The following is a 24854-nucleotide window of genomic DNA, read 5'->3' as shown; positions in this document are numbered from 1 at the left end:
ACATCATAAATTTGTTTGTTTTAACGTAAACTCTACTCTCTGTTCCTTTACAAGAAAATGATCTGTGACCCTGTCGTACCAACCAGGTGATTTTTTTCCAGGGATTTTACCGTTGTTCTCTCAATGGCCAGCAGAGCTAGACTGTTTAAACGCCTTGGCTCGTTGTGCTGCGGGTGGAAGACTTGAGCCACTTTCAACAGAAGAAGCTCCTCTCTCCACCTGCAGGCTGTAAGTGTGAGTGACAGGGGGAGAAGCTCCTCAGCTGGAGCTGGAGCTGCTTATTGGTGAAAAGAGAGAGAATCTTTAAACACAACATGAGCTTGACTGGCTCATTTCACTGTCAATCAAAAAGGGATTCAGCCTCAGACAGATCATCCAATCATCATGCAGAAGCCCAGCGTCCAGGCCAGCCCACTGCCTCATAGACCCCCAGAGACGCTGAGCGTCCGATGGGCGGGACAAAGCCCAGCATTTATCCAATGACCATCCAGTTTCCACAGTGGAACAACCCACTCTACGCTTCCCCGCTGAAGTCAGAAGACGCTCAGCGTCCGACTGTGTTAAAGCGCTGAGACGCTGCGGGGATGAATGAGAAGGAGGTGGAGCCAGTTACCTGTGATAGGAGCTGATTCTGAACTAAAGATGAAGGAATTCTAGCTCAGATTTTATCAATGAAATGTTCACACAGCAGAACAGATCAACACTTTTTAGGGACATTTTAGAGGAAGCTGAGCTTCCCTTGCAGTCTTAGAGCAATCACCACAGTCGTGAGAATAGTGTTGACGTTGCAGTTCAGGTGGAGCTGCTCTGCCTGCATGTTTTCTGCATGTTTGCACTGTGACGTGTTAAATTCTGTTTAACATGCTTCACTTTATCAGTATTACTGCTTCCTTCTCTGTTGTTTCTTGATTTTAACAGTCCCTTCTGCCTGCTTGTCTTTCACGCACTCTATGCCTATATTTACACTCCATAATGTGGATTTTTTTATATGTAGAATAAAGTCATATTTAATTGCAGGGTGCTATTTGCATTCTAATAACCCGACTCTGAGCAAATTCAATAAAAGCAATCCTGTCTGCAACACACTATTCTTTATTTGTTTATTCAGTTTTATTATAACTTGGAAAAAGTTTCACTCACATGCAACAGTTAGTAACACCCTGCTCTACTTTGTGCAGATGGAAACTAGCATTTTAGCTAATTCTGGAAGATTTAAATGTTAATCAATATGCATCGGCTCCTTATAATGACTAATAACATAAAAAAAACCCTGTTATTATTATTATTCTTATGACATTTATATTGCATTTCTAATGTTAAAGCTGTAAAATAAGTCAGCAAATATGCAAGATCAAGAAATGAACCATATTTTGGAGACTGTACCGTACAAGAAACTTTAAAAAGACATACATTTCACTGCTGGTTTCATGTTTCATGGACTTTCTGAGTGATTACCAAGGGAATAATCAGAAATGATGAACAAATTAGATTAAATCTAAAAGAAAAATCAACAGGAGCCATCAGTAGACTTTGATTGGAGTGTTCAAGTGTTTTAATGTTTATTGGTAATAAATAGCTGAACACACACAGAGCCAAGTGGACGGCTGTAAAAGGCAGCAGTAGACAAAGCACAAAAATACAGTGTTAAGAAGACGTTCCTCATCAGATAAGAACAGTAACAGAGCATTTAAACAGCAAATACAGAGTTTATGAAAATCATTTCACAGCTGAAAGATCAAGTTTTCATCAGTAACCTAAAAACCTGTTTCTAAAAACTTCAGTCAGGATGGATTCGACATTTCCAAACACTTTAAAACTACTTTAAAAAAGATGAAGACAAAGTCTAAAAACAGATATTCGCCTTTTAAATATTAAATATGTTTAATCTATTATAAACACAGGTGAGCTGCTTTAAACAGCTCTCTGAGGGATGGAGGCTCCAAAAGATGCAGGTCTGACGTTATCAAAGTTATCAAGTTATCAATCAGTGTTTCTGTCTTCACAAACGGAGCTGGGTGACTGACTGAGGGTCTTCAGTCTGGTTACAGGAAGTATCAGGGCTCAGTTTCATATTGCGTGAGCTGCATCGCCCACGTGGGCACAGATGCCGTTGGTCAGAGGTAGATGGTTTCCGTTGGTGAGAGGAACCTTTTTCAGAGGTGCCGTGTTTCCGTTGGTGTGGCTGACAGGAGCAGGCAGGAAGTCCCTCTGCAGCTTGTGCTCCAGCAGCATGTGGTTCTGAGGAGGAAGCCCGAGGCAGGCTCTGAAAACACACACACACACACACACACACAGAGGAGAGGAGAGGGAGACTTTCAACCTGACTCACAGCAGACGCATCATCCCTCAGCCCCCAAAGCTCCCAGCCCTGTCCTCACCTCAGGATGTTCTCTATGCAGGCTCTCTGGCGAAAGAAGGCGTTGACCACGGGGGTCCCTGATGGTACCAGAGGGGCTTTGCAGAGGAAGGAGAGCAGAGCTAAGACACTGTGGAAGGACTGGAAGTCCTCCTCTCCCTGAGGACGGACGGTCACACGCTGACAGAGCTCCGTCAGGATCACCAGGTCCAGGATGATCGGGCTGGCCAGCAGAGAGTCCTGATGCAGAGACAGAAGAGTGACACTATAACCTCTATAAACCTCAATGAGCAGGGGTCTGCAACCTTTATTTTCATAGGAGCCGTTTATCCTCAGCTCAGCTGGATTAAATCATTCAGGAGACACAAAATCTACTTTATCTTCACAATAAAGACAAAAATGTGCAAAAAAATTTATACATAAAGAAAATATTGAATATTCATTTCAACAAGAAATGTATAATTGTATGTAATTTTTCAGGGTTTTTATTTTTAATATTTAAAAAATAATATAATAAAAAAAATTGTAACATGTTAAATTTCACAAATTTGCAAAATTAATGAAATTTAAATCAGTTGCAGAATTTTCAAAGATTTTTTAATTTCAAAGATTTTCAAATTTAATTAGGAATATAAAACTTATATATGTGCAAAAACTTCAAAAAAAAAGGTAATTTTGCACATTTTTAAATTTAAAAAAATTCTACAATTTTTATTGTGCAGTTAAAAAAAAGACATTTAAAAAGAAATTGTAAAAAATGTAAATGATTTACAAAAGTTTGCGAAATCGTTTTTAAAATTGCAGAAATTAGCAAATTTTATTAAGAAAATGAAACTTAAATATGTGCAAAAACTTCATTAATTAGCAAAATAAATAAATAAATAAATACAATCTGCACATTTTTGAAATTGTGAAAAAAATTCAAGTTCTTAATAGTGCATTCTTTTGCATAAATTTAAATGAATTACAAACGTTTGAAAAACTATTTTTAGACTTGCAAAAATTTTAAAATTTAAAATTTAATTTCTTAAATTGAAAATAGATGAAAAAAAAGCTTGCACAGCTCCCCTTGTCCAGACAGAATCTGAGCTTAATAAAGTGTCTCAAACACTTGACTTCCTGTTTTATGGAGGTTATTCTGATGTAAACTCAGTTTGGGACGGCAGCAGATAAATGAGAGGGATCGACCACACGATCTGAAACATATACCCCTGTGATTTTCTTATCTTTAACTTCCTGATGATATTTCTCCTGCAGTGCTCTCTCCTGTCTCTAGAGGTCACTGGAAACTGCATTTCTCCTCTCGAGCTTCCACTCACCGCTTCATTCCTGCTTCATAATCCGGATTTATGTCATTTTTTAAAACCAGGACCTTTAGTTTTTCTCTTGTGATCATACAGACTTATAGAGTAAGCAGATTCTCTAACCTGATACAAACAGGGACTACAAACAGCAGCACATATCTGTCTGGGATTAAACTTGTAATTCCACCACTAGGGTGCGCCAAAGATGGTAAATTCCAGATTTGATATCCAGCTGCTCTAAGGGGTAATCTTTATTTCCTGTCCACAAAGTGTCTGAGCATGAAGAGAGCAGGTTACCTCAGGCCAGGTGTAGAAATTTCTGTATGTGGGTTAAAGCAATGAGTCAACGACCTGAAGACGTCTCCTTAAATTAGCTCAAAGACCCGTTAAGCAGGATTAACATAAGCTCCGGCCCTCCTTCTCCTCCTCCTCCTCTTCGGAGACCGGCACACAGCGGCATGATTGTGTTTGAGCACCACTGAGACCACTGAGACCACTTAGCCCACTGAGACCAACAAGTCCACTGAGCCCACTGACCTCACAGGTGTTGTGCAGAGCGATGGTGTTGGTCCCTCCCATCATGATCTCTGAGGTGTACTCATCCATGGCTCGCTTGCTGTCTCCCACATAGGGGACGTATTTGATCACCACCTGAAACAGAGCACAGTTAGAGGATCTGACATGGAGCTCATGGTCTCACACAGCGCATCTTGTACATGTAGCAGCGTCTCATAAGAGTGTCTCATACATGCAACTAGGTCTGTCATAATAATCAATAAATCAATGAACCGAACGATAAATAAAAACGTCCTGGGTAAGTTTTCCAGCCTGGATAAACTGACACATGCTGCATGTTTGTTTTCCTCCTCTCTTTGGACCAAAGAGGCTGAATGAGAAGATGGCTCACTACGTCTCTCTTTCCTAACATCAGGGTGCAGAGGTTCTATAGCAGATTTAGCGGATTTATAGCAGAGTGAGCATCTGTCAAAAATGCGATCTTTGGGGTGAAGACGGGGCTGCTGGCGCGTACACACGGAGAGAGCTGAAGCGAGCGTCCTGAGGGGTAAGGAGGAAACACACGCTAATATGAGTGATGGCACCAAAGATACGGTTCTTAAGCCGCCTGCCACAGTCCCAGTGTGGGAATATTTAGTTTTTATCAGAATGAACAAAGTGTGAGCTCATGAACACCAACCAGCTGATATGTGGCATTTGTTTGAAAATAGTGGCGACGAAGAAGAAGAAGGGGAGGTGCAGCGGAGCCTTGTTCTTTGACAATCCGCTCTTACTGAGGCTTTTGGTCGGCAAAGGAAATAGAAATAAAAGCGCCAAATGGTGGCGCTCAAAGACAGATACATTGCCAAAGAAATGCAGCCCTTCAATACGGTTAAAGCCAGAAATGTTAAAAATGTTTGACAGACAGTACGGATTGACTGGGAAAAAGTACATGTTACAAACAATTCAGGAACTGTATAAACTCCCTTTTATTTAGGCTATAGTTTTTATTGTTGTTTTTTATTTTGGAGTTTAGTTTTTTCTTTAGAGACAGGGTCTATGTTTTATTGTTTTTGATTAGTATTAATTATTTTCATTGACATGTATTTTTTTCTAAAAGAGAGTCCATTTCATTTTCATTGTATTTTTCTCTTTCTTGTTTGTTAAATTTATTATATTTTTTGTTTAATTTATTTCATTTCAAAGATCCTGACCTTTTAATTACAGTTAAATACTCTTAAGAAATTAAAGTTTCTTGCTTTTGATATGGTGTACTCACTTTATTATCCCATTTATCATAATTACATCAATGAAAAAATGGAAAAAAAATTAAAATAATATGGACAATAATATCGTTTATCGGCAATAATATTTTGGAAAATTATCGTTTAGCAAAATTTGTTATCGTGACAGGCCTACATGCAACGTCTCAATGAGGCAGCGTCTCATACACTCAGTGTCTCATGCATGCAGCGTCTCATCAGTCACTCACACAGTGGTCAGGCTTCTCTCCAGGTGAGTACAGGACGGGGTTGGACTGCACCATGTCATCCACCACGTTGCTCTTGGAGATCTCTTTGGAGCGAAACTGCTGCGGAGCCGACAAGTTCTTCCCATCGTTATTGCCGAGGTGGTTGTAGCTGACGATGGAGGTGGGCTGTGGGGGTGAGAGGAGCTTATTAAGGAGGAGGAAACATGCTGCACAGGCTCTGAAGCTGTCAGCTCAGGCTCATATTAACTGGCTGGACAATTAGGCCGTTTCCTCTGAGGATGGAGGGAGTAGTACGCTGTGCAGACTGTGAGCTTATTAGGAGCTTTATAAATAAAAACAATTGACTTAAGCTGTTAAATATATTCTCATTAGATGCTTTCATGTGTGAAATGCAGCGGGAACAGGAGCAGAATAAACGAGTGTTCCCTGGAGGTGGAGAAGAAAGGAAACAATCTTCACTTTAAGCTTTCTGCTTGAACATTTTGCATATTTATTGTGACTGAGCCTTTGAATCCACACTCCTTTGTCTCACCTTGATACCAGCACTGACCAGGAAGTCCACCAACACAGACTTGATCTTAGTCTGACCGGATTTGAAGTCATCTCCCCCGATGAAGACTCCTCTCTGCACGGCCAGCTCCACAGCCCCAGGTACGAAGGTGTTCTGTGGGGAGCCGTTGATGTAGGCGCAGCCCTCCAGGATGCTGGCTACGGCGAACAGCGTGGAGGGAGAGACCTCTGCTCCAGCCTGCGGACGCAGAGGAAACCTTTAGGGACAGGTTCAGCTGAGTGAGCACGCTGAAGGATGAAGGAAAAGTCACAGGAGGGAAATCACAGTTTTCTGCCACGATCAGTTTCAGCCTGGTGATGATTCAGGACGGCTAATCTTTCATCCTCTAAGCTTTATTAATCGCTGAACGTGACGGAGGATTACCGTTTGGTCCTTCCACTTCAGAGGAAATTAAAGTTTATTTGGGTGATTCACAGCCACGGGCCATCAGAGCGTTTCAGGCTGATTGGGAGGAAAGCCGATCAAACCGGATGCTCCACTTTGGAGAATTCTGGGAAAGATTTTGAGCTCTCACCTGGATCGCAGCGAGCAGGTTCTCTGCCGTGTCGTTAACGCCGGGTATGACATCACAGAAGCGCTCAGTGTTGGCGGTCCAGAGGACGATGACTTTGTCCACACCGCTCGACTGGTGGAAGTCCCTGATGTCAGCCCGGATCTGCTCCACCTGGAAAAGAGCAGCAAGTCAGGCCCACATGCTAACGCTAAAGCTGTCTCCCAAGCTCCACTGTCGAGGTTTCATCCCTTTATAATGTGTGGATGATAGAAACATTCCATTTTCCCGCCTCTAGTGAGTCACATGACCAGCTGCACGGAACTCTCAATCATTGTGACATCATCACCAACTGCTGCCCACTCAGGAGTGAAACTGCCAGAAGTTTTAGAAACATCTCCTCATAGATGCCACAATTTTGACCAAATCTCTGTAAAAATAAAATATTTTTGTAGTAAGTTTGTCAGGAATCCATCCATGTCATTTTTAAAGCTGTACCACTTTTACTTTTTTGTGTAGATGCCCAAATGCAGCAGTTTGTGTGGAGTTGGGTTGTTCTCTCCTATTCAGGGGCGTATTTAGTGGTTTGGGGGCCCAAGGCAAACCCAGTCAATGGGGCCCTCCATGTCCTTGTAACTCCTCTTCCTCAGAGCTAGACTGGCCTTCCCTGGGTCCACTGTCTCTTTCCCAGAATCAAGGCATGAGACAGTGCTAATCTTGTTCATGCTAACTTAACACAACTAAATGCATTTCCTCAAGTTCTGTACTTTAGTTTGATTTAGAAAAAAGTGAATCCATCATTTAGTCCACTTTGTCCTGGATTTGAAATCTTTTATGGTCCATTGAAGCTTATTTGTCCCACAGTGGGGAATTTACAGAGTAACAGGAACAAACAAGAAAGGATGAAGTGAAAAACATTACAATAGGTAAATATTGAAAAAATAATTTAGTAAAGAAAAAATATGTAAATATCAAGCACAACATCAAACTGGAAACAAATCTACTGAAAGAGGTGATATTTACAGTTACCATACTTTTTGGTCCTATTATTTTAAAGTGAATGTATTTTTATTTGACCCCCTGTCCAGTGAGTTATGTTTCCAAAAAAGAGATTTATACAATAATGTTTATCACCAACTCCAAAAGTTTGATTTAGAGAAAATGATCCTGTTTCCTGGGCTAGATAAAGTCCTTAAAATCCTAAAAGTCTGATATGTTTATCTCAGATCTCAGAGCAACATTGGTTTTATTTCACACTTGGTTGAAAATAAGAAAAAAATGGTAAAAAGTGTTTTTACCACTTTCTTCCTGAATCAAATGTTCAGATGTGTTGTAACATGGAATAGCCCATTGAATAAGAAGGGAGGGGGAGGAGCCAAAACCATCATTACAGATTAAGACTTTGATGGATTTTGAAGCATGTGAAGTAAGATTTAGAAAAAAGAAATGCTTTCAATTGAAGAGGACTTCATAAATCAGATTTAAAGAGACGCTTTGGGGGCCCCTGGGAATCTTGGGGCCCCAGGCAACTGCCTGTGTTTGCCTAATTGTAGCTACGCCCCTGCTCCTATTAATTCTAATGGGGGGAGCTGAGAGGTATCCTCTGGGGTTCACCCACTTTGACGGCTCGTCATTCGAAAACAGTTTCTGAAAAAACAAAATCCCTCACAGCTTTTGAAAAGCAGGGTCTACTCTGTGATGTCAGCGAGTTTCAAGCAAATATCATTTATGGCTGTGGAGAAGATAATTTTTGTAAAAAGGCCCAAAAATGTTGCCAAATTTTGTTCTGAAAGGCAAATTTCCAGCTTCCTATTCCAGATAGGCCTGAGGTGGCCCCTAGGTTTTGACACTGGTTTGAAATCTGTACAACATTCCTACTGCCCATTGGACTCATAGTCATATCTTAGGCTCCATGCTCTTAGACCTCTTGGGTTTTGGAGCTGTCCAAATATTTGACTGTGGTTTGTTTTATTTGTTGTTATCATGATTGTGTTAGCCTAACATCCTGTGAGTGACATTAAACCAGATTGTCACATTTACATTCGTAATTTAAAGCATTCAGAGCCTATTTATTGATGACATATGGGAACATAGTGAGTCTCTTTCCTTCTTCTGTCAATCAAAGTGCTGTTAAAACCTTCGTTTAGAATGACCATCGCTGCCTTTCGAGCAGAAAATGACAGTCTTCAGATAAATTTACCAACTGGAATAACACAGGTGCCGATTAGAACTGAGTTAGTTTTATCAGAGGACCTGTGTTTGTCACGATGTGTGGTCAGTGATTTGAGTATTAGTTTGTCCATACTACATCAGAACAGAATGGAGCATTTTGATCGATTTGAATCTGTTTTCGTAGTTTTCAGGGTGTTTACAGAGGAGAAAGAGGTTAAAGTCTTTTGAAAGATGTCCGTAAGGAAAACAGGAGGTTTATCACCTGTGTAAGTTGTGAATGTCTGATTCTTTTTCAGTTACTGTCTTTAATTCACAAAGATTAGTTTAAAAAACGACTTGAACGACTGAATGTCGCGGTCAGCCGACCCAGCGTTACCTGCTGAGCCATGCTCCCTGTGAGGACATTATCTGCACGACTCTCCTGGTTTGCAGCAATGAATTCTGGGATGTAGATGGACGGTCTGGGTTTCATGCAGCTCATGTGTGGACGTAGCTGTTCCTGCAGAGACCAGTCCAACACCTGAGCCCTCTCCATCGCCCTGCCGAGGTCCAGAGAGGAGATATCCCAGCCTGTGAACATGAAGAGTTTGAAAATGAGCGGCACGTCTCACAGATGCTGGGGTCTAAAAATAGATCTTCCCTTATGAAGCGACAGACTTCGCTCTGACCATCCCGGTCTCATGGAGGGTCAGGTCTCCCTAATGTCACCTCGCCTGCTCTCTTCAAACATGACTCAGGTTTTGTGTGGTAGGAGATATAGCAGGAGGGCCTACCGTCAAAGATAATGTCATCAGGATGCACCATGGGGAGGAGGTCACGGAAAGGCACGTTGATGTCTCCTTCCAGCCCTGATCCTAAACACACTGTGGACGCCTGCAGGAAGGAGCCGTAGTAGTTGGCTTTCTGAAGAGAGAAACACTAAATTAGTTCCTGTAAGTTTTATATTTCTAAAGAAAACTGAACCCTGCAGACATGAAGGTGGAGGACCAAAGGTGAATGGATGTCCATATTTGGGCATTTTCCTCAAACCATCCTCAGCTAAGCCCTTTACACTCTGCTGAACATGTCAGCAGCCCCGGCTTATAATGAGCCTGCTGTATCATGGGACATACAGAGGGCTATATTTATAAAATAGGACGCGGAAAGCCTGTCTCATGGCGGCTCATCTTATTAAAGTCCAGTGGTAAAGATTTCACTTAGCATATGGACCTTAAAGCATTTTTCTAAAGACGTATTTTCATGCTTTAGCAGCTTAGCTAAAAAAATGTTTTATAAAAGGGATTACAAGGGATGGTTTTCTGCTTTGCCTACCTTAAGGCAGCCAGAGGTCTGCATTCATTTCTATGGAAATCATTTCAGGTTGAGCCGCGATAAGCATCCTCAGAGTTATGTAACCAGAGTTATTTGTTCATGATCAAGTGTGTTCACCAACTTAAATGAGCGATTGTTTTACAGCAACAGTTTTCAACCTGCCTGACAACGTGCAGGCTTAATAAACATGATTGATATGTGGAAAATATTAGCAAAGAATAAAAAATGACAGTTGAGTGTCAGTATTAAAAAATGTTATCAGATTCAAGTATTCCTTCAAAGTTTTTTTAAAATTTTGCAAATTTATTAAATTTCCATTACTTTTCTCAAATCTTTGCAAATAATTATTATATCATTTTTTTAATTTTGCAATTTTTTTAAAAAAAATTGACATTTTTGATCAAACTTTTCTATGTTCATTTGTTTACTTTTTTGAAAATTTTCAAACTATCAATATTTCTTAAATATTTTACAACTTTTAGACATTTTAAATTCCTATAATATTTTGCAATTTTTATAATTTTAAATATTTAATTTTTTTTCTTGCAAATAAATGAAAAATGAAAAAAAAAATAGATATTACTTGTTCAGTTAGATAAATTTAAACTTTTCTAACTTTTTTTTTTTTTGCAATAAAAAAATAGCACATTTTGAAAAAACTTTTCTATGTTCATTTGTTAATTTTTTAGCAACTTTCAAGTTCTCTATATTAGACAACTTTGACTTTTTTAGTTTCTATGAAATCATGCATTTTTTTAATTTTAAATATTTTTTAATTTTTGTTTTTATTTATTCTTGCATTTTTTTTGAAAAAATAAAAAGATATGATAATACTTGTTCAGTTAAATAAATTTAAACTTTTTTTTTAATTTCATTTTTTTTAAATTTTGCATTTTTTTTAAATAGCACATTTTGAACAAACTTTTCTATGTTCATTTGTTTATTTTTTTTTGCAAATTTTCAAGATATTTTTTGATTTTCACAACTTTTTGACATTTTAAATTTCTATGAAGTTATGCAAATTTTTAAAATTTCCAACATGTTTCAGTTTTTTTTATTCTTGCAAATTTATAATTTTTTTTTTAAAAAACCCTATGATATCACTTGTTAAGTGTCATAAATTTGAAAAACTTCTTGTTTAGATTATTATAATTCACTTGATTTTAGAATTTTATTCACTCTTTTGTCTTTATTGAGAAGATAAAGTAGATTTTGTGGCTCAGGAATGACTTTATTCCAGGTGAGTCAAAATTTCTCTTAGGAAAGTAAAGGATGCAGACTCCTACTTTACAGGTATGCAGATCAGGTGACTCTCTGCCCCTCACTTACTTTAACCCCAGTCTTGGTCCTCCAGGTGAGGCCCAGCTTGTTGGCCAGGACAGCGGCCGTGACCGTGGTCCCGTTGTTGCCTCCCCAGCCCACCAGCATCACCCCCAGCCGGGGAACACGCCTCTCTGTGCAGAATGTCATCTGGGTGGTTTGTGGGGTCACCTGGACACAGCACAGGTATCAGGACTGCACATGCTCACTCTCACAGACTCATCTTTGGAGACTTACTGTGACTCTGTTCCCCTCTCTGCGCACTGAGGAGGTGTGGTAGGAATACTGGGACACAATGTGAGTGTCTGTGTACTTCACGTTGGGGCTGTTGATGTGGATGTTCACAGACATGGCTGGAGAGTCTGTGAGGAGAGACAAGGAGAACTTCTGTCAGTGAGAGACATGAGGCAACCATGCATGCTGCATTTCCTCAACACGTCACCCTTTACGGCAGCTGCGCCCTGCTGTGAGGAGGATGAGAATAACCTACTACCTCTCCTCTTTACTTTGTTTTAATCCTCCCAGAACATCTTCAGTTAGTTTTCTCATTTCAGGGTGTAGAAACGGAAATGTAAATGAATGAACTGCGCGCTCTTTACAGACGCTGTGAACCCGGAAACCCTCTCACCTTGTGGATGGATCTTCGTCTGAAGGATGTTCCGGTGTGTTTCTCGCGCGGATTCTCTTCTACCTGGACAGAAATTTCGAGTCCTTTTAGTCTTAAAGTGCCGGTTAGTGCCGATGACTTGCTCCTCTGCCTGAGAGCGCGATTGATTATCCTCCTACGCTCGAGATGTAGAGCGAGCGAGCCAATCAGAGCTCTCCGTCCCGCTTACGTAACCCCACGAGGACGTAGGGTTTCAAAAGCGCGTGTCGGAGTCAGCGAATGGCTGAGGCCTGTGTGAGCTGTCAAACTGGTGATGGGAGGGTCAGCTAAACCCCCCTCCAGTCCAGGACCGGCGAAGCACATGAAGTGTGTGAGGTGCTCACGGAAGAGGAGAAGGGCCACTAAATAAAAAACAAAAATAAAATAATAACATAAATAAATAATTTATAACTATTTTTGATGAGAAAAGTCAGAATTGTGAGATAAAAAGTCAGAATTCTAAAATGAGAAAAATAAAAATCTGAATAATGGCTTTAAACTAAGTATTCTGACTTTTTTTCACAGAAAAATAGATATAAAATGTGACGTTTTCTTTAAAAAGGAAATAATAATAATAATAATAATAATAATAATAATAATAATAATAATAATAATAATAATAATAATAATCATCATCATCAGACTTTAATCCCAGGATTTGATGAAAAAAGCTAGAATTTTGATTTGATTTTTTTTTTTTTTTTTTCAGAAAATAATGAAAAAATAAAAATAAAAATTGACTTAAAAATAAATCAGTGCCCCTAATCCTCTTCTGTACCCTTCAGTTTTCAGCTTCAGGAAGTTAATTGAAATCACTTTATTACGATGATTTGGTTCCATAGTAGTGAGAGAGGTCATCAAGCTAGTGATGAGTCAAGGAAGAAAAATGGTTTAACAGCTTGTTATCAGATCTAAATCTGAATACTGAAGGAAACCTGTTTGACTTTCATCATGGTTATCATCCTCAATCAGATGAATCAATCAATCAATCAGTCAAGGCCAACATTTAAACAGTCAGCTGACCTCATCTGATAAAGACTTTCAAAAAGGGTCAAAACTCCTTTCAGACTTCTTTTCCCCTGACCATGCATCCCTTGGTAGTAAGTGCCAGAATCCTCGGCATCTAAAAATATGCATTCAAAAAAGTCCACCATACTTTATTTTTCCAAGTAATGCATTAAACTTATGGATTTATGTACATTGTACATTGATTAAAAATTATAATAATAATAATAATAATAATAATAATAACAATAATAATAATAATATATAAAAATAAAACCTGGGCTCACATTACATTGGCACTAATAGGAATATGTTCTCTACCAACATCCAGTCTGTTTATATAAAATTTGCTTCTCATCTTTTGATTAAGGAAAGATACCTTAAATTGAATTTTACAGATATCAATGTATTGTTGCATAGGGTACAATACAAAAGCCACATTTTTAAGCATTTTTTCACAACAAACAAATAACAAACACCCTTGCACATCTACAACACACAAACCCATTATTATTATTATTATTATTATTATTATTATTATTATTATTATTATTATTATTATTATTATTATTACTATTATTGTTGTTGTTGTTGTAGTTTCCATGTCTGAAACGTTATTCCTGGAGAGAGCGTTTCTCTGCTCTGATTGGACAGCGTCTGTTCAGTCCGGAAGATGTCGCTCGAGCCAGTCCTAAAAAACTTCCGCCTGAAGTTGTGAAGAAAACATTGAAGCTAAAAGACAAACGACGAAGAAACAAGCCCAGATAAGAAGACTTATCTAAGGTAGATACAAGTACACATCCGTCACTCTTAAATTATCTCACTTCTGTGTGCTTAAACCATTTATTGGCGTATCTTATCCCATCTGTGGTCCAAACCTCCAAATTACTTAGGCTAGCTCGAAGCTAAGCTGCTAACTGCTAGCCTTTTGCTACCATCGATTTCGTCGACCACAGGCCTCTATTTGGTGTTTTAACGGCTCGATCGCGATCATTTATGACCAAATCATACAAATACATGTTAAAACTGATAGTTTCTATCATCATCTGCCTCTTGAAAATACTAAACCTGAGACAAATACTCAGAAGCTACTTACTTAGCCGTTATCAGTTAGCCGACTAGCTCTTATCCGGAGCTGAGTTTGCTCGTCTGTTTAGCCTGTCAGATAGCCAACCATCGCTCCACACACTATGTTCAGCAAACTACAGCCTTTCATTGAGTTTATCAAATATATTGAACTGTTCCTGATCAGAGTGAATAACAGCAGAGCTATCGGGATAGACTAATGCTGACAGTTTTGTTGGCCTTAACTTGGAGTTAAGCTACCAAACAGTACTTGGTGTTTTTTCAATCACTTAAATCCACTGCCACCTGAGTTAAACGTGAAAAGGATCCGTGCTTTAATATCTGCTGATTGTCTCCTGTAAATTTATATTAACACATATCTCTCCACTAACACCTGCTATGAACAGATATCTGTGCCACTCCCCTCCTGCCCAAGTGTTACAGTCTGCTCTTTATCGAGCTTCTTCCATGATAATTCAGGAATTAAAAGGACATCTTTGTGATTTGTCATTATTAATAAATATGGTAGCAGACAGGTAAAAGGGTGTAAAATGGTAAAGAAGTGTGATGCATCACAGTGGAGAGGGCATGGTTTGTCCGTTTTAAAGCTGCTTACACTGAAAGTGCAGCTCTGTGTAAACAGATGCAACTTCCAAAATCCAATTCCAATGGCTAATCTCTGCCTTAACAAATGCCAAGTCCCAAATGCCAGCGCTTTCCTGGTGGTATGAAGTTTAAAGTCTTAGCACCTCACTGCAAGGAGCTCTTTGAATTCATTTTAACAAAGGTACATGAGGTCAGGGGTTGATTGATTCAACTGGCAGCTGAAAAAATGTGACAGAAACTGGATTTTATCACAGCATTGCCTGATTTCATAGGGTCATATCTCTGAATCGTTCAAAAAAAAAATAACAAAAAGCTTTTTGAAATGCACTACATTGCCTTAATACTTAGTCCAAAACACAAAGGGAGAGAGTAATGATTATATTTCTTTTAGTTGAATGTTATCTTGAGATCACACTTCCATATGATAACAGGTGAACTAATCGTATTATGTCAAGCAGTGATAACAGAACTGTTTTCCAGAGTTGATGGTATAATCATGACTTCTGGTTTTGACTTTCAAGACCGTGGCCTTGAGTGTAGTGACTAGGGCTGGAGGTAAACGATTATTTTTAAAACGATTTATCGGGCGATTATTTTATCGACTAGTCGACTAATCTAACGATTAATTGGACGATCAGTCTAAGGATAATTTTTCTGTTGTTCGTTTATTTCATAGCCATAATGTATCCCAAATAAATGCCAAAACAATCTCTCTCATACAGAGCTAATTAAACAACACTGTTTTGCACAGCAAAATGCAAAATATAGAATAAAATGATTAAAAAATAAAAGGCCTGTCCGTTACTCTTACAGTCCAATAGGGCTGCAACTAACGATTATTTTTAAAGTCGACTAATCTATCCATTATTTTTTCGATTAGTCGATTAATCACGGTTATTTTGTGTTTCAACCTAATTTGTCCTTTAAAATGTGCAGACCTTTATAATTCAACCTGTGTGTTGTATTTCACTGTATTTACCCAGAGTTAGGTTCTCACCTTTGCTTGGTCAGCCCTGTGTCATGTTTGTTTGTCTTTATTTCATTCATGATGACATTAAAATATAAGTACTATACAAAAAAAAACAATCTCAAAATGAATGAAGCAGGTAACAGGGAAATGAAGTTGTTGTTCAGTGTTGGACAGACCTCTTATAAGTGACTTTGTTCTTGTTTTCTAATGTTTATTTGTTTATTGGGGCTTTGCTCTCTGTATGATCCCACCTGACTCTCTCCCAGCTCTCCATGACAACGTGTTTAGTTTCGTTTCTCTACATGAGCTATTTCGCTCATGCTCACTCCGCCCCTTCTCCTCCCGCAGAGTGTTACTGGTGCAGTGTGAGCTTGAGAGTGAGAGCCCCCTCAGATAAATATCCACTCTTTTCAAAAGTTAGGGGAGTTTTGACTCTAGTTTGTGGCTCAGATCCTGAAAAACTGTTTGTAACAGAGTGTGAAGGAGACTCTCTAAATCACGTTATCAGACGCTAAACTCCGGGAGCTGTCAGGCTGTCCAAGCCGGAGATGCAGAGCCTCCGTCAGCGCACAGCGCTCTCTGGGAGTGGAGATTTTTCCTCATCAATATTCCTCACGTATGAACTTAGTAGGGATGCACAATATTGGATTTTTGCCAATATCCGATATGCCGATATATCGAAACCCCTTTTGGCCGATACCGATACCGATAATCACAAGTTTGTTGTTTTTTTCACTGTAAAGAAAGCTGAGTCTTTCCTGTACTGGGATTTATATGTTACTCTTATTGTGACGGTCTTATTAGTTTAAGAAACACACATAAAACAAGACAAAAAACATTTGATTTTACCATAAATAAGTAATGTATTTTTTTTTTTCAAACTCAAGACATTCAGTATTGAAATACAGAAAAACAATTTCTTTAGATCACATGAACTTTAAATGTGCAATGCATTTTTAAACATAACCAAGTTGCATTTGATTATTTTAGAGCTACTGTAACAACCTGGTGACAGACACAGAGCTCTGCAGTGCAAATAAATGAAGTGCTACATTTTATTTAAGGAGCTTATTTTTCAGATGGAAAATAATAATAATCCTAACTAAATAGCACCTTATCGTGCATCCCTAGAACTTAGTGATCTTTTCTCATAAAAGTATCCAATAACACAGCACCTCATGCTGTGAACTGAAGTTACAAATGAGTATTACCCCCTGGTGTTTGATTTCACCATGTGACAATGACAATAAAAACAATAAAACGACGCGTCGACTGTTAAAATTTGTGTTGATAAATTTTTATAGTTGACTAGACGATTATGTGGACTAATCGCTGCAGCCTTAGTAGTGACCGTTTCAAAACATTAGAGTGGTTGAAGAAAAGTCTGATGATGGAAACACATTAAAATGAAATTTATTTATTGAAAATTGTTTTACAATGTTATTTCTTACAGCTTTAAGACACAACATCTACAAGGTGGCTGGAATCTTAAACAGTTTTGTTCCAAAACAATAAAAAGCCAAAATTTTCTGCAAAATTCCCTCCATATTTTTTCACAGTTACTTCGAGGACGTTGCCATGTGCAGTTTTATTCATACTTTGCTGTCTCTCTTTTCTCCAACCAGGCTCTCGTCACTCTGGAGCTTGAGTGGTTTTCAGAGTGTGTGTGAGTGTGTGTGGGTGAGTGTATGTGTGAGTGTGTGTGAGCTGCAGATTTCCTCACCGTTTCACCAACAGCTGCTCCTCCCTGGAGGATGACAATGGAGGAGATGAAGAATGAAGCGGAGACAAACTCCATGGTATCCATGACGCTGTACGCTGTGATGTACCCCGTTTTCAACGAGGTAAAAACGACTTCCTGTCAGACGGACGACCCCTGAAACACAGAGTTTATCTCACAGTTTCTGAGTGTACGGTTTAACACTTTCATACGATGTGAGTTTGGAGCTTTAGATACCAGAATGTGAAGCTTTATCTTCACCGAATCTTTTTGTTAAATCATGAAAAGAATCCATGGCAACAGTGTTTTAATAAATGCAGCATTAAAGAGGGCACGAGGCTGGTTTGTAGATTATTCCTCAGAGACTGGTTCCCTCTGCAGTTTTAATAAATCCTTATGACACAGACAGATTTTACTCCTGATTATTCCCTAGAGGGGATCAAATCAAATCAGTGGGGTTGATTAAGATCAGGAAACATCACCTGGCACAAATGGGGAGAGCTGGGACGTGTAGCCGAGCACACAGCTGCAGTTTAAAACCTTAATGTGACAGGAAGAGCAGCTGAACGTGACTTAATGTCTGTTTTTCTTCCTGTTCTCATCAGTTGGAGAGGATCAACCTATCAGCAGCCCAGACGCTCAGAGCAGCCTTCATAAAGGTACGTTTGGTCACATGATCCATTGTTTTGGCCTTTCTGTTTCTTTTTGTTTAATCTTTGTGGCTAAAACAGACTTATCTCTGAGCAATGCTTGATAAAACACAGCAACAACCACACTTACAAATGACCTTAGAAATACTACATCGTATAAACATAAAGCAGCAAATTTCACCACATTAACTTCGTGACCTTGTACAGTAATGTCAGAAATCGTTTCATCAGCAGCGTCTGTTCTCATGTCACCTGAATGAAATTAGTGATTTTAGAAGCTCTTTGTTAATTCCTCATTAATCTAAGTGAGGCTTCATTTAAAGGGCTCCTCCTCCTTGGATCAGTGCCAGCGGCAGCACACACCGTGAACACACTCACTAGTCCAGCAACCCCCTGTAGCATCACGTTGCTACGTGGGAGAGACCCGAGATGCGTGCACCTGACTTCGCATGTTAGCACAAGCTAATCCCGGGTATCTGACACATTCCTGGTTAGCAGAAAGCTAACTCACGTCAATTCGTTAAGGCAACTAATTTGGTGCTTTTAAGGTCATGCCATTAAGTTTACATGAATCCTCACATTTACGTTAAGGGCAGACTTAAAATGATACGACGTACATATAAGAATATATCAAAGCAGGTCAATTTATAAAACTTTGTTATCAAGCGTAGGCTGTATCAAATAAAATGAGCGCCATCAACTGACTCAACTGGTTAACTAAGGTAAATATTGCACAGCAGAAGCTTGCGCTGCTTTAAAATGAACATAAAGAAACAGAAAGTCTTTTACTCAGATAAAACAATCTGCAAACAAAACAACAGCTGGACTGTTCATTTAATAACGGGGCGTGCTGCCAACTTGAAATAAAAAAAGTCTGCTTTTCTATCGCACCGCACCCTACGGTGCATCTTTTCACACCGTAGCCACGGATATTTTTCCGTCCGAAACGACCGACTTTTCCTTTTCTTCTCGGCAGGAGGCAAGACGTCATCTGCTGCAGCCTCCGGGATTTCAGCTTCACCACCATCTTTCTCCTCTGAACTATTTTGTTTAGTAAAAAAGTCTTTAAGTTTCGCCTGTTTCCACATGTGTCTCCCGCTGTATTGTTGTTGTACTGCGCGCTTACAAGTTTAGTTCTGCCTGAAAAAAAAAGTTTAGTTCCACATAGACCAGGCCTATTCATAAAAGATAAGATTCAGGGGTTTTATTGTTGTTTTTTTAAGTAAAATGACGTGGAAATTGCCTTTTTTTAATTCAAATTTTGCTTGGAGGGAATATTTTTCACCGGACATTTTGACCAGTGGTGTTAAAATATGTCGGACTTGGGCAGATTTTACCGGAAACCCAGATGTGTTTGGAGTTTTGTTTCATGTAGGTTGTGCTTTTCTTCTTCCGTGCTACATCCACTATTGTAGCTGCTCTGATTAGATTCTTTTACTTGCTAATCAACATGCCAAGTCACTAGGCACGCTGTGATTGGCTGATGTAACCTTACTTATTCTCCGCTCAGAAACATCCAGATCCAGGCAGAGGAGGAGGTTGAGGCAGACACAGACACTGACACACATGTATAGAGCTCTCGAAGTGAGGATTGAGCAGCATTATTCCTTTAAACACATCTTCTCATCTTCTCATTACATGCATTTAGCTCAGGCTTGAGCACAAACTGCAGCAGTGATGAGTTCATTCCCATGCTGGATTAAAACATTAAGGGTTTGGAGAGCTGGAGTTGGAACAAGCAGCAGATTGGTTCCTCCTCGTGTTGTTGGATATCTCCCTCTGATGAGGCTCGTGCTGCATCTCTGCGTCCCTGACTGGGCTCTCTGTCACACGCTCCATGGTTAAAGCCCAGTCATTAGAAAGGAGTGAGAAAGGTGAAGTGTGGAGAGTTTCAGACTCTGTTTGCTGTGTTTCTCTGCAGCTTGGCACATTGCTGATGAATAATGTATGAAGTCATTAAACGTCCTGATTAGTTTCTAAATCTTCTCTTTGTTATCAGTCATGTGGACTCTGGTAGGTGGAGTTTATATGAGTTCATTATCCTGCTTTCAGCTCCATTTACATGATTGATACTTTAACGGCTGAACTGTGCTGACATCGATCCATCAGAGCTGCTGATATTCACTCTGACGCATTGATTTCTAAGTGATACCTGGACGCTGTCATTAGCCGTGACTTTAAAGAGAGATCTATACTCTGCCGTGATGGCTGTGGAATAATAACAGCCGGATCGCTTTAGATTTCCTGTGTTGTGCAGCGGCTGATGAGCTGTAGTATTCACTCAGAGCTCAGATGAAGTATTAATGAAGGGGAAGCAGCTTTGTCGCCCCCCAAACCAAAGGGAGCCGCGCTCACCTTACAGCTGTTTTACTGTGACATTTGTGGCTCTTTTGTTGGCTCGTCTGTCTGATTGGTGTCTGTGCGGCCCCCGCTGCTTCCTGGCTGCTGTAATTCACGGTTGAATAATTCAGGAGCAGCGCTTTTGTGCATTCGTCTGAACTTACATTCAATAAAATTCTCTCTTTGTTCTCGGCAGCTCAAAGCCTCGCGCCGCTTCTGTTGGAGAAGAAAAACGTCCTTATTTTTCCTCTCATATAGCAACCCTCTGCTCTCTCCCACCTAATCACCCTCCTTTTGTTTCCTGCCAGGCGGAGAGGGAGAACCCCGGCCTGACTCAGGACATCATAATGAAGATCTTGGAGAAGAAGAACGTCCAAATCAACTTCACGGAGTCTCTACTGCGCATGGCGGCCGACGATGTGGAAGGTAAAAGCAGGAGCAGACAGAGTCGCGCTCTTTTTGTGACTCCACACTTTGTTTTTCACACCTCTGTGCTGAACTCTGCAGAGTTCATGATCGACCGGCCTGAGCAGGAGTTCCAGGACCTCAACGACAAGGCCCGAGCCCTGAAACACATCCTCAGCAAAATCCCAGATGAGATCAATGACAGAGTACGCTTCCTACAGACTATCAAGTAAGAGGCTTCACTTTTACTTTTAACAGATTTAACCTCTGACGGATTTTAGCTCTGATCTTTCCAAAGCAGGAGGGATAGGTCGCTCCTCTCAGGGCGGGCTGAGTCAGCGCCATCGTTTCATGTTTTGAGTCAATTAATCGCCGTGTGTGGAATCACAGGAGCCAGCTGATGTATCCGCCCTGAGCAAACTGTTTGGATCTGATTTATGCCATCTGTCAGCCCCTCAGCACGCTCCAGCGTCCCCCTCATGCCAGCAGAGCCACTGCTCGATCACCAAAAACAAACCCCACACAGACTCCTCCACTTCTCCTGCACCGTTATCCTTTTAGAGTCACACAGAAATCTGACGTCTGTCCTTCAAACACCGCTCAATCACTGCTCCTCGTACTTCCTGTCACACCCTCTGATGGAATTTAGCGTTGTGAAATCCTCACTCCTGCTGTCGTCTTCTCCCCACAGAGACATCGCCAGCGCCATCAAAGAGCTCCTGGACACAGTCAACAACGTCATAAAGAAATATCAGTACCAGAACCGCAGAGTGAGTATCAGAAACCCTCCATGTTCACGTCCGGCTCGTTGTCCTCTGCGCTGTTTTAACCACGCTCTGTGTTTGTGTCTGCACCTGAAGGCTCTGGAGCATCAGAAAAAGGAGTTTGTGAAATACTCCAAAAGTTTCAGCGACACCCTCAAAACATACTTCAAAGACGGAAAGTAAGTGCACGCTTCGTTACACACAGTCTGTTCATCACGTGGGGGATGGAGGGACTTTCCCCGTTCCAGATCAATAGTTTAAAGTTGATTTTAAAGGAAAGTTCAAAGTTTTGATCACCTGGTTTGTTCAACCTGGTTTGTTAACCTTAGTTAGACCCTCATACATTTATGGGATGTTTGAAAATATGATTTATTACACAACTCCTGCTAAAACTACACTTACAGCCCCTACCAGCTCAGCAGAGAGCCTGTTTCTAGCGGCTCAGTCCAGTTCAGCTCACATTTTGTGGCGTTTCTTTGACAAACCTGGGACAGGTCCCCTAACCACCGACCCGTACCGTCCCACTTTTTGGTTCCCTTCTGCTGAGGGGCCAGACTAAACTGATCTGACCCCAGAAGGTGGAGCTAGAAACACTGCAGTCTGTTGATTGGTTGAAAGAATCATCACTTCCTGTGTGACAGCTGTAATAAAGAAAAAGACATAACCCCGCCATGTTTGATGGTGTCACTATCGAAGCGTCACTTTTACGTAGCTGACGCAGCTAAAGGCTTCTGGCTAACACGCCTCCTACAGGGAAAGGCACGGTTAGCGTGTAGAAACACAAACAGGATCAGAGAAAAACTGACCTGACCCAAACTTTGCTGAAGACTTTGAGTTTCAGAGAAAACGACACCATAGACCAGGGGTCTTCAACCTGTGGCTCTGGAGCCTCATGTCGCTCTTTGACTCCTTTGCAGTGGCTCCTTGTAGCTTTAAAATATTTCATTGAAATAAAGATAATTTTTAAATTTTTCTTACAAAGGGTGTTAATGATAACAACAAAGACACTAAGTCAAATCATAATATAACATTTGTACTAAAAATGCATCACCTCTTGAGATCGAGCTTTTAATATTTGTGATTTTTTGCTCTTACTTGAGATTTTTGGAATTTCTTTTGTTTCATTTTTTATGACATTTTTGAAAATAAAAAAATATATATATTTTTTAGATTTACGCAAATGTTTGAATTATTTTTATATAAATCCCTCATTTTTTGCAATTTTTAGCAAATTTTACAATTTTTTGGAAATTAAACAAAATTTAGAAATTGCATTATCAAGGTTTTATGACATTTCAGCAAAGTTTTTGAAATATCAAATTTTTTGGACATTGATTTTTTTTTTTTTGACAATTTTGCAAATTAAGAAAAATAATTTAATTTTTTTTTAATTTACCAAATTTTTTGATTTTGTTTCATCTAAATCTTCCCTTTTGCAATTTTTAAAAAGTTTAACATTTTTTTTGGAAATTAAGCAAAACTTTGAAATTGCATTGTTAAGGCTTGTTTGCAAATTTATGGCACATTCAGCATTTTTTTAAAGTTTTTTTTTAGTTTAATTTTTTTCATTTTGCATTTTTTCCCCAAATGTGCAAATTTTTAAAAAATTAAAAACTTAGAAATCACATGGACAATTTCATAAACATAAAAACCTCTTGTTTAGATAATTATTCACCAGATTATACACATTCTGTCTTAATGTGCAGATAAAGTAGATTCTGAATGACTTTAATCCAGGTGAGCTGAGGAAAAATGGCTCCTATGAAAGTAAAGGTTGCAGACCCCTGCCATAGACAGCGACACAGAGCTGCAAACTGTGATGATGATGCTTGAAAGGTGACGAACATGTGTGGCGATGCTGTTTTGACCCGTGTTTGTTTTTGAAGAGTGGGATGCATCGTCCTCCCAGCAGCTTTAGATCCTCAGTAAATCCTGACCTGATGAGCAGATTATCACACGTAGATCAACCTAAACCAGCAACTGAACTCTGCGTTTCACCTTAAAACTGTTGTCGTGTAAACGGCCCCTAAACCAAGTCCATCACAGCTGGGGGTCAGCTGACTGTGGACAGAGGGAGGAGGAGGAAGTAGACTTTAGTTTCTGCACCTTCCTCATATTGATTTCCGTTTCAGTGACTGAGGAGGTGATTGGATGATCAGTGTTGAACACTGTGACAGAGACAATCCTCCTTTGTATCCATGGAGACGAGGAATGTTTGCTCTGCCTCATGTGGTCTTATGTTGACCCAACCTGCTGCAGGTCTTCAGAGGCCCCTAAAGACTCCTTCCTCTTCCTCATTCTTCCTCCTGACAAACCTTTAACTCTTTGTTTGACCAGCGCCTCCTCTGTTTGTCTCCGTTCCCAGGGCAATAAACGTCTTCATCAGCGCGAACCGGCTCATCCACCAAACCAACCTCATACTGCAGACCTTCAAGACCGTGGCCTAGCCTTCAGAGACCGCAGAGCCCCCTCCCCCTCCTCCTCCTCCACCCCCATCCCGTGGGGAGACAGGTGGAAGCTTGAAGAGCGCCTGACCCGTATATGTAAATTAGACAGAGTTGATTTTAGGGTTGGGGGTCGATTCCATTGAAGTTGATATTGTAGATTCCAGTTCAAGAGACTGAAAAGTGCCATTTGTTTTTCTGAAATGAGGATTTTCCAGTCTTGAAGTGGAACTGAGCGGGCCCAAAGTGTTGCTTGATTGATTTTATTTGGACAGTTTTTAATTTATAACCCTGGTCTTGTTGGGAGTAGGTGAGGCGAGGTGTTTATCAAAGACTAATTGCCATTTTTCTAATATATTCATGTTGATCATTCTACTTTTAGCGCTTCATTCATGCCTACACATCTCAGACCGCATTCAGTAGAGGTGTGTCTCAGTCGTCTTTACTGGTTTTCTCTTCTCGGCTCCTTCTCGTGTCATTTCGCCATGTTCTGTACGCGCAGGATCCCGCTGCGGGGGAGAGGAAGCAGAGCTGGACATTCGAGAGGCAGATTTCTCTTTTTCTCTTTATTATCAGAAGACAGAAAGCCAAATGACTTCCAGCACAGTGTGCGCCTTACCAAGTCCTGTAACATTCCCTCCTCTCAGTGTAACGAAGTGGAGCCTGTCCCCGCCGCCGCCGCCGCTGCCGCTGCCGCTGCCGCCGGAGGGGCGTAGAGAGAGCTGAAA

The 24854-nt window shown here is 40.1% G+C and overlaps 2 protein-coding genes across 2 annotated transcripts; one reads left to right on the top strand and one right to left on the bottom strand.

Moving 5' to 3' along the window:
* Window positions 1-1522: 1522 nt before the first annotated feature.
* Window positions 1523-12308, bottom strand: LOC141806069 (inositol-3-phosphate synthase 1-A-like). Its single transcript, XM_074691294.1, has 11 exons — window positions 12140-12308; window positions 11749-11873; window positions 11521-11682; window positions 9654-9783; window positions 9257-9450; window positions 6733-6882; window positions 6180-6395; window positions 5648-5812; window positions 4198-4311; window positions 2379-2596; window positions 1523-2263 (listed from the first exon to the last, which is right to left on the bottom strand). Exons 2-11 carry the CDS (start codon window positions 11860-11862, stop codon window positions 2068-2070), a joined length of 1659 nt encoding a protein of 552 aa, XP_074547395.1. The 5' UTR covers window positions 11863-11873; window positions 12140-12308; the 3' UTR covers window positions 1523-2067.
* A 1484-nt stretch (window positions 12309-13792) lies between these two features.
* LOC141806024 (programmed cell death protein 10) lies at window positions 13793-24854 on the top strand. Its single transcript, XM_074691244.1, has 8 exons — window positions 13793-13945; window positions 17429-17647; window positions 18129-18182; window positions 20822-20939; window positions 21021-21147; window positions 21610-21688; window positions 21779-21861; window positions 24048-24854. Exons 2-8 carry the CDS (start codon window positions 17558-17560, stop codon window positions 24127-24129), a joined length of 633 nt encoding a protein of 210 aa, XP_074547345.1. The 5' UTR covers window positions 13793-13945; window positions 17429-17557; the 3' UTR covers window positions 24130-24854.

The sequence above is a fragment of the Halichoeres trimaculatus genome, unplaced genomic scaffold (assembly GCF_033239565.1).
Source record: "Halichoeres trimaculatus isolate MK-OKI-2021-1 unplaced genomic scaffold, fHalTri1.1 fHalTri1_scaffold_17, whole genome shotgun sequence".
Classification (NCBI taxonomy): Eukaryota; Metazoa; Chordata; class Actinopteri; order Labriformes; family Labridae; genus Halichoeres; species Halichoeres trimaculatus.
Note: the sequence above shows the minus strand (reverse complement) of the source record. Positions and strands in the feature narration are given on the sequence as shown.